The 10,991-nt window shown below is 31.1% G+C and overlaps 1 protein-coding gene across 12 annotated transcripts in view; it reads right to left on the reverse strand.

Moving 5' to 3' along the window:
• The window catches only part of LOC122629319 (5-hydroxytryptamine receptor 1-like), a 119,534-nt gene that overhangs the window by 60,581 nt on the left and 47,962 nt on the right, over positions 1-10,991 (reverse strand). For all 12 annotated transcript variants that reach the window (XM_043812641.1, XM_043812639.1, XM_043812638.1 and 9 more), the window contains 2 exons: positions 4,741-5,020; positions 500-795 (listed from right to left, as the gene is read on the reverse strand). In XM_043812641.1, coding sequence (XP_043668576.1) covers positions 500-795; positions 4,741-4,869 — 425 coding nt within the window. In that variant the 5' untranslated portion in view covers positions 4,870-5,020. The remainder of the gene's footprint in view (positions 1-499; positions 796-4,740; positions 5,021-10,991) is intronic.

The following is a 10,991-nucleotide window of genomic DNA, read 5'->3' on the forward strand; positions in this document are numbered from 1 at the left end:
AAAAAAAAAAAAGATTCAATAATTATGACGTTTTACGATAATAAAATAATTCAAACGAATTGAGTCGAGCATGTTCCTAAGGGGATCTTATGATTTTACGCTTTTGAAAGAATAAGAAAGGAAAAAGTAGAAAAAAAAAAAAAAAATAAAGAAAGAATAAATTATGACTGTTTCGAAAAATAAAAAAGAAAGAAGAATAAGAAAAAGAGTCGACTAATTATTTTTTCATCTTGAAGTTTCATCTAGGAACGTTCGTGATCCTCCACTCTGTATATTATTACTTTCGAGTCTAATTAGAAAAATAAAGAATATAAAAACGTAAGAAAAGATAAAAATGATTTCGACAATAAAATAATATTAACATTAATGACGATGATGATGATGATGATGATAATGATGATGATAATGATGATGATGATGATGATGATGATGATGATGATGATGATGATATTAAAACTGAGAAAGAATTGAGATTTAACGTTCGTCGAAGGGAACTTACCGATCGAGAGATATCATGCATAGATTGAGAATACTGGCGGTGCAACTGAGTACATCGAAGCTAACCCAAAGATCACACATAAGCGCTCCGAATGTCCAATTGTGGGATATCTCGTATAGCAATGCCATCGGCATTACTAGGAGCGCCACGCAGAGATCACTGACGGCAAGGCTAACCAGTAGATAGTTGCACGGTCGTCGTAGCTTCCTAACGAGGAATACCGCGACGCAAACCAGGATGTTTCCAATGACAGTGCCGACGATAATGCCTACCAGCACCAGGGCGATCAGTATAGCCTTTAAATTTAAAAGGAAACGATTGTATCAAAAGATCGACCGATTGAATAATCCATAATTATGGCTATTACGTATGATAGTAATTTAACAAATTGTATTTTTTTCTTTGTGTATATATTATATATAATGTATAATGTGATAATATAATATAATATAAGGAAGAATGGTTGTAATCGTAATCAATGTATAATTTATAATCAGTATAATCATTATCGAAGAATATATATATGTATTTATTTATTAAAATATTTGATATATATATATATATATATATAACCTATAATAAGTATAATTGATATACTATGATATATACATGGTATACTATATATATTTATAAAACTTATAAGTATAACCTATACGAAGAAGATATATATATATATATATATATATATATATATTAAAATGTTGGATATACATAAGTAACAATATAATGAATAATCACTAGAAATCGTAATATCTCAAATATTCCAACTACATATTGATCGACATACCTACATACATACACTACATACATATATACGTACATATGTATGTACATATATCGAAAACAATAATTACTACGTATTTATCAATCTTTCGATAAAAATGTATTGGCGAGTCTTTTTATATATCTAATATTTTATATCTGCCAATTCTATTCCTTACTTAATATGAAATATTTAACCTTTAGATAATAATACTTTGAATAAAATAACGTTAGTAACGAGTAACTAAATGAACGAATGAATTATTAAAACGTTCTATATAGAGCTTAGGTATTCCGATGTAAATTAGATCTACTCCCTCTCTTTCTCACCTTCTCTCTCTTTCTCTCCTTCGTCTCTCTATCTCTTAGTCTATAGCCGTGTTATCTTTGATGCGTCACGTTCGAAGTTATACAAAGGACTGAGCAAGTATCTCGAAGGTGACACGGTGATATTACTTTGCTCTTCTCGACGTTTACGAACACGTTTGTTTATATTTTATAAGTCGACCTACGTGACGCGACCTTTTATATTATATTATATTTCATCTTCATGCGTATTAGTCGTAAGTCGTCCGTCGTCCTCTATCATCGTCTTCGTCTTCGTCGTCGTTGTCGTCAATATCATCGTAAGTAATATCACGTGAAATATGAGAAATAGATCACGAAAACTCGAATATATCTAATTTATATTTGCGCATAATTGTAATCTTAAGTTAAATTATTTCAATCGATTTCTCTTTGCAATACTCTTACTTCTCATCCTCTTTATATTTATATATATATATATATGTATGTATATTATTATATATATTATATGTATATATATTTATATTAATTATATGTACATATTAATTAGTCTATATATATAAATAGTCTTTCACTCCTCTTCATACATACATACATATATATATATATATGTTTTTTATCTCCTAAGTCTAATTCCATCCTTGTTCATCCCCTTCTCCCTCTCTTTATACCTCCCCTCTGACTCTCTTTCACGTTCATACATATTCCCAATTACGTTTACGCGCCATATTCTCACGATCGATCCGTTCAACCATAAAATACATCAGGCACGTACGAGATATATGTAGTTACTTAGGTACACACGTATATATGTACATACGTATATAGGTATGTATGTATGTATGTATGTATGTATGTATGTATGTATTCTCGTTGGTTTCCTAAACAATGCCAAAATTTCTCTATCCGTCTCTGCGTAAACGTTTCTCGACATGGCTCGTTACGTCTACGGTATTCCAGATTGCGAAAACGCGTATTTTTCGATTGACATTGCAACTAATGAGAATGTCTTTCGTACTATGTATATATATATTTGTATGTATGTATATACGTATGTATGTATGTATGAATGTACGTATATATATATATATATATGTATGTACGATGTATGTACGTTCCATATCATCGATCTCGCTTTGATTAATGAAAAAGAAAAGTAAAAAAAAAAAAAGAGAGAGAGGAAAAAAAGAGAAAAAAAAAGAAGAAAAAAGAAAAAACAAGGCAACGATTTTAACGTTCGACATGTATCGTTACTTCCTGTCGGATGCATCGAGATAATTAAATAAATAAAAAAAAAAAAAAAAGAAAAGAAAAAAAGAAAGAGAGAAAAATAAAAAGAAAGAAATGTATCATTCTTTAAAAAGAAAATTCTATTATAAATAAATAAATAATATATATATATATATTTATTTATATCTGTATATATATAAATTTATATACATATAATTTATAATAAATAAGTATATATATATATATAATTTTTTTTTCATTTTGAAAGGTAAAACGAGAAAAGACAAAAAGAAAGAAGAAGAAAAAGAAGAAGAAGAGAAAACTTCGTTCCTTTCTAACCTCATATATAATAGTGGACTGACATTCGACCCTATTGCCTCTTCTCACTCTCTCTCTCTCTCTCTCTCTCTCTGTCATTCTTTGAAGAGATTCGAGGAGAGAGACACGCCTTTGAGAGGGAATTACCCTCATGCGAGAAGTATTCCCCCTACGTTTCAGTAAACAACACCCTAGAAAATTGTAATTTACCAAGCACGAAACTCTTTGATCGAAGATTTTTAATCTCTTCTACGTATCTTTTATCTCTTTCGACAAATAAAAAAAAAAGAAAATGAAAGAAAGATTCTCTCGAGAAATTCGATTGACATACAGAGACACAGAAAGAGAGAAAAAGACAGAGAAAGTGAGCGAGTGAGTGAGAAAGACTCACGGTCGTTGAATCCTCTCTCTCTCTCTCTCTCTCTCTCTCTCTCTCTTGCTCTCTTTAATCGTACGAATCCGAACATTCAATTAATGAACTTTGCTTCTGAGACAGGTATAAAGAGAGATAGAGACAGAGAGATAGAGAGAGAGACAAAGACAGAGAGAGATTAAGTCATTGCCGACATACATCGAAGGTTGGGCGTTAGATTCGATGAAGTTTAAACACAGAGGAGCAATCCATTAATCAAACAGGTAGTTCGTCTACTCGAACGTCCCGATGCTTCCTGTATTTGAGTAGAACGCGAGGATCTATTAATTTATTACTATCTCCTATCCTCTAACTCTATGGGTGTACGAAACCCTTGGTCTATTTTATCTATCGTATTTCTCACTGGCCTCACGAGTTTAAACGAGCGTATACGAGCGAGTAGACAACTATAATGGCGGATCGTATGACGGTGACAACTAATGGACCGTGACCTCGACCGAGCTATAGTATGCAAGAGTACTCCTTTTTTTTTTTTTTTTCTTTTTAATTTTTTTCCTTCTCCCTGTGATCTCACTTTACTCCATCCAATCTCTAATCGGAATATTTCTATTATTAAATTCATACAAGGATTTTCATGAATCATTATCATTTTTCAGTATTGTTATTGTGGTATTAAGATCGTTTAATAATTTCACTGCAAAAAATGTCAAAAAATTTTCTAATCCTCTTTGAAAGCTTCAAGTTGTTTATTAAAGTACGATCAATTTCAAAGATCAATTTGAAATCATCGGTTGGAATGATCAATTCGATAATTAATATCATATTTCGTATCTCCGATTTCGAGAATAGGAATAATTCATTTATTGTTGGATTTAACAGGGTAAGCTCGAAAAGATAAGAGAATAAAAAAGAAGTTACACCTTAAAAAAAGAAAAAAAAAAAAAAAACAGATTGATATAAATAAATAAATAAATAAATAAGTAAGTAAATAATCAGTCGAAAAAAAAATTCGCGAGAAGGATATTGCAATAATCTTTATCTCTTCTCGTTTCTTTCAAATCGCCTAAGAAAAAGTTTTTCGAATCCACGTTGGTAAAAGTTTAAATCGTTTTTTTGTTTTTTTTTGTTTTTTTTTCTTTTTTTAGGCTAGATCTAAAGTTGATAGGCCACAAAAAAAAAAGACAAGAAAAAAAAAATAAGGGAGAAAGGAAAAAGAGAGTATATTAGATTTATCAAAGAGTGACGAATATACCTGAAAAGGCGTGTAAAGCGAATGCTTGCCGGGAAATCTTGGAAGTAACTCGTCGTTGTCGTTGATGTCGATGGTCGTCAGATTGAAAAGTAGGGTGTCCTCCGTGGTGGTCTCGTCCTTCCCCTCCATACGACCCTAGCCGAAAGTCAGGAGCATCCCAAGCGCCCCCCTCGCCGATTACTACGTCATGCTCCTTCTCTCCTTTCGACCGTGGCCCTCCACGGTTGCTCCGAACGCGCATGGGAATTTCTACCTTCTAACTTTTTGACCTTTGACGATCCTACGGTCAAAAGAAAAACAGAAAAAAAGAAAACGATAAAAAGATAATTAATTTATTCGATTGATATAATATCGGTTTATTTATTTATTTATTTATTTATTTATTTATTTTAGTTGTCATTCATTGCACAGTTATAGCTGTATCAGATATAAATATTACAAGTTATTGGATATAAATGCAATAGTTATCGGATATACGAATGTAGTAAATTTGTTTCTTTTTTTAATTAATAATTATTGGGAACTATGAATTATTGTGCAATATCGAAGATAAGTAGTACGATATTATTTGTTCATTTTCTTTTTCTTTTTTTTTTTTTTAATGTAAAAAGTATTCTAAACTATTGATTATCGTACAGTGGATCAATTATAAGTGCGTTGTTATTTATTCATCCTTTCTCTTTTTTCTTCAATTGACAATAATTCCGAAGTATTAATTATTCTACAACGTGTTGTGCAATATCGAACATATAAGCGAACATATGACGTTTTTCATTTCTTTTCTTTTTTTAAATAATACTTCTTTGAAAACTATCGATTATTTAACGTCGATGCTCTCAAGGATGAGAAAATGTTTTTAAAAATTATGAAACAAAAAATATAAACAAATTAGATATAATTATTAACAACGATATTTGCGTAATCACCATCATTGCGTTACATCGAAAGAGAAAAGAGATTAAAAATGAAAAGTAAAATAATTGATTCGACGATTGTAGAGGACCGTTAGAGAAAAATATGAGAAAAATATAGGAAAACGTGTTTGCAATAACTTAGTAACATTTCTATGTAATAACTTAAATGATATTAAAGTGGTTTGGTATGTGTAGAGAGTGTGATGGATTTAAAAAAGAAACCAATCTCTCTCTCTCTCTCTCTCTCTCTCTCTCTCTCTCTCTCTCTCTCTCTCTCTCTTTCTCTCCTTACACGAGAGAGATTTGAAAGCAAAAAATTCTCAAACAGTGCACGTTACTCGTCCGCAAATAAATTTTCTCGAGATTTAGAGTTTAATGGCCGTTTTTCTCTTTTTCCTTTTTTTCCATTTCCTCTCTTCTTTTTTTCCCTCTTTTAAAAAAATTTCAATTGTTTTCTTCCTTTTCATTTATTCCTTTCGTTTCAATTTTCTTTTATCTGTTTTTTTTTTTTTCAACTTACCCAACGCGATATACATTTAGGAACATTTAAGCTTCTTCCATTTATCTTCTATCTCTTTGGAAGAGTTCTCAAATTGAACCGTATTTTTAGCCATTAAAAAGAGGGCCACTTTTAACGCAGTAGTTGAAAGTACCTGAATCGTTGCACAGTTTCGTAAAAGCCACCGCAAATTCCCCGTCCTTTCGTCCTTCGTCCCTTCGTTGGCCATCCTCTGCTCGCTACATCGTCCCCCTCCCCCACCCTCTCCTCTCCCCTACCCTCCCTTACCCCTACCATTCAACCACCATTTAAAATTTTCGAAACTTTTGACTTTAACATCTCGCGTAATCAAGAGAGCTTTTCTTTCTCAGGTTTTTGCTAGAGAAATAGAGATAACGATAGAGATAGAGAGAAAGATAGAGAAAAAGAGAGAGAAAGAGAGATTTTTACAAAGTCCGTGAAGGAAGGAAAAAGTCTATCGAGTTTCGACTGATCTCATTTTGATTATAATATATTTCTTTTTTTTTTAATCTCTCTGTTTCTTCCTTTCCTTTCTTTTTTTTTTCTTTTCATAAAATGTCTAAACTTGTTTTCTTCCTTTCTACTTTTTATATAATATATATAATTCTTGTTATATAATTATAATCATATAATTATTAATTTTTCTTCTTTACATAACACATCCTTCACATATCGTGAATATATATCCATGTAAAATCTATGGGATATTAAGGAAAATGAATTATTTTCAAATGAAATAGAATATAGTTATTATAGATATATCTCGTATATAAACCATCAAAGAGAAATCAAATGCGATTGAAAATATCACATCGACGTTTGAATAAATTTTGTTAAACGTTCTACAAACGAACAAGTGTGCGCAAACGAGGAGAGATGCGGAAAATATTTACGTGTACGCGTACCTACATGGATAAACATATATATATATATATAAACATATACATATGTAAAAAAAAAGAAAGAAAAAAAAAAGAAAAGAAAAGAAAAGAAAAAAGATTGTAAAACGTAGCGTAGATGGTGTAATGCGACGATGCGTTATCGTTAATAGGAGAAACTCGGCTTGCAGATTGCGCGGTATGCGAAGCAATTATCGATGGTAAACCTTCTATAGGGCGCAAACGCAAACGTAACACGGGAAACTTCGCTTTAACGTCGGAAAACACCATTTGCATTTCTCGGCGATATTCATGAGATTAGACCGAAGCTTCCTATCTCTCTCTTTCTCTCTCTCTCTCTCTCTTTTTCTCATACATATATACGTACAGACAGACACACACACACACACACACACACACACACACACACACACACACACACACACACACATAAGTACAAACGTATGTATAATAATTATCATATTTTATGTATACTCAAAACATATTTAAATATAACAAACATAATATATAGGTATATCGTTGATTATATCGATTTATAGAAAAGGAGATTATTTTATTGTTCAAATTGATCGTGACGATTTTATTTTTGTTCGATGACATTTGTAATTTTTTTTTTTTTCTTTTTTTTCTTTTTTCTTTTCGACGAATATAAAAATATTCCAACGAAGCATTGATATTTTTGATTTTATTACAATGAACGATAGGACATCGTCGATAATTAATATACCCAGGGGAAAATGATTGATAAAGTTGACAATATCGTCAACCGATACCCGGATTAATTTATTTTCGTTTTCGATGAATTTTGTTATTCTCGTTATGTTCATAGAGATTTCTGACGGATGATATTTTTTATTTAATTAAACGGATATATAGGATCGTCGTTTATCGATGTATTCTTGGAAAGTGATTGCTAAAGTTGATACGTGTATGATCAGCTGATTCGTCTATCAATCTATTTTTCTTTTTTATTTCGTTTGTAATTGTCGCGTAGCAAAAAATTTATACGGACCGTATTGTCTATGCGTGCGTGATATTACAAAAAAAAAAAAAAGAAAAGAAAAAAAAAGAAAAGAAAAAAAAATAATATATAATTAATAAATATATAATCGATATCCTCGAAAAAAATTTCTAAAGCCATGGAAAGAAAAATTGTAACGAAGTATTCGCCGTTTGATCAATGCGTCCTCGATTTTATTCCTTTTTAATACGATGAAATTTTTTAAACAATTATTAAGTAGATTAACAATCGTTAAGGATCGATCGTAATTCGTTATAAGAAGTACATGGAAAGAGAAACACTTCGATGTAACCGATCGTAAACCGAACGTAATTTAAAAAAAAAAAAAAAAAAAAAAGAGAGACAAAAAGAAGAAAGCAAAAAAGGAAAAAAGAAAAAGAAAAAAAAAATCATCGATGATCATAGATTTTCGATAGTTATCGAATCGCGAAGGATTCATGAAGGAACTTCGTTTAGAACTTCGTTTTAGAACTTCGTTAAAATTCGATAATCGAAAAGTCCTCTCGATTATCCAATGAAAGGATAAAAGAAAAATAAAAAAAAAAGAAGAAGAAGAAGAAGAAGAAGAGAAAGGACAAAAGAAAGAAAGAAAGAAAGAAAGAAAAGAAGGAAGGAAAAAAGAAGGAAGGAAGGAAGGAAGGAAGGAAGGAAGGAAGAAACGAAATCGAGCCAGTAAGGAAGATTTTTCGAAAGATAATACGGTAAACTCTCAATTTCCCAACGTCGCTCCCAGAAGATTTCCTCTCTCTCTCTCTCTCTCTCTCTCTCTCTCTCTCTCTCTCTCTCTCTCTCTTTCTCTCTTTCTCTCCTTCTCTATCTATCTATCTCTCTCTTTTTCTATATACTCCATATCTGGAATTTATCCAGAACGTTGCATCGCTATCGCTATCCTTCTTCGTAACTTCCTATTTTTCTCTTTTAAAAAGTACGTGTATATGTGTGCGTATATATATATATATATATATATATATGTGTATATATGTGTCCTGTGTGTGTAGAGTCAAGCTTTTCCTTGCTTTACGGTGGCGTGTATTGTGTGTGGGTACGTGTACGTGTGTATATAAGTTTTCACTACACAAATATCTTTTTCCTAGTTTCTTTATAAAGATAACGTTATAAATTCGATCTATATTCGATACGAGTCAAAATTCTTTAAAAGAAGATCCCCAACGGCATAGTAAATCTCAAGTGATATGGACTAACTTTTAATTTTTTAAGTTTGGATAGTATGTAAGAACATTTATCTTTTATCATACTTTATTTTTATTATAGTATTATAGAGAGAATTGTGTACGAGAAAGAGAGAGAGAGAGAGAGAGGGAGAAAGCACGGTAGCAGAAAATTGAAAATGGATATAAGAAAATATTTCAGAGGAAATTAATTTTTTTGTTCTTTCGTTTATATCTCTACTTTTTTGTTAACGTAGAATATGTCGCTATTATAAGGAAAGGATTTATGTTTTCCTGTTTAAGATAACGAATTGTCGACATCTTGATAAATGATCTTGAAATCTCTTTCACTAAAAAGGAAATAGAAAAAAGAAAAGAACCAACAAGGATCATAAAATTTACCGTCTCCATTGCAATCCTTTTCCAAGGGTTGTTTGAAAATTTTTTAACAAAGAAGTTTTTCCCGATTTTTTTTTTTATATATAAAATTGTTTATATTTATTTTTACATTATATAGATATATATATACTATTTATATATTAACATTTATTATTACTTTATAAATTATTTCTTATATAAAATATAAAAATTTATTTATATATATATATATATATATATATATATATCGTGTAAAATCGATAGATGTATTACAAAAGAAAAAAGATTTTCACGATAGAAGATATTAACGTATAAAAGAGTAATCCGATATAATTCTATGAGAATGCTATCCTAAGGGGGCTAACCGCCATTGTTAATCATGGCGTTAATGGGACTAAAGAGTTAATTAACGTTGCCAAGTCACGAAACTCAAGTTAGTAACAAAGTATTGGAGCGACACAAACGATCGATTAGGTTCCTTAGTAATCTATGTTTAGATAGAACTATGAGATCCTTTGTGATTTTCCTTATTAACGAAACGTACCACCTATAACTCGCTCGTTCAACTCCCACTTGGCCTTCTCTCTCTCTCTCTCTCCCTCTCCCTCTCTCTCTCTCTCTCTCTCTCTTCTCCATCTTCTCTATCTCTTTACTCTCCTTTCATTTCACAGAACCAAACACTTCTTACCCCGTATAAACATTTTCACCCTTGGGCATTTCTCTTTACTTTCGAAAAGTGAAGATACTGAATAAATTTTCGTTTCGTTGATGATAACACTTCCATCTCCGATCCAACCCTGTCATCCCCATCCGTGCCCACCACCATCGATCTCTATCGATTCGATGGTAATCCTCGAAACGCGATACAAACTCGTCAAATCAGCCACAACATTCTCTTCAAACGAATCGAGTATGCTAATACGATATATATATATGTGTGTGTGAGTGTGTATATATATATATATGTACGTATATATACCTATGTATGTACATATATAAGTAGTTGAACAAACTTGCAGAGAGAATATTTCTTTCTTTCTTTCTTTCTTTGCTTTTCTCCACCCCCTTACATACTCTACGAATTGACAACAAACGAGAGAACGTTTGAGATAAGGAAAAAAAAAAAAAATATTTCAAGTGCGACAAAAAAAGATCGTCGTACGAATTACGACATTAAGTTTCGATTGAAAATATTTTTTCTTCCTCTTCTTCTTCTTCTTCTTATTCTTTTTCTTGTTACAAGGAACAGATAGGTAGATAGATAGATAGATAGATACTCTTTGATTCGATTTGATTCGACTTCAACGAATTCACTATGCTAATACTTATATATACAAGTACTTGGACAAA

The sequence above is a fragment of the Vespula pensylvanica genome, chromosome 5 (genome assembly GCF_014466175.1).
Source record: "Vespula pensylvanica isolate Volc-1 chromosome 5, ASM1446617v1, whole genome shotgun sequence".
Lineage (NCBI taxonomy): Eukaryota > Metazoa > Arthropoda > Insecta > Hymenoptera > Vespidae > Vespula > Vespula pensylvanica.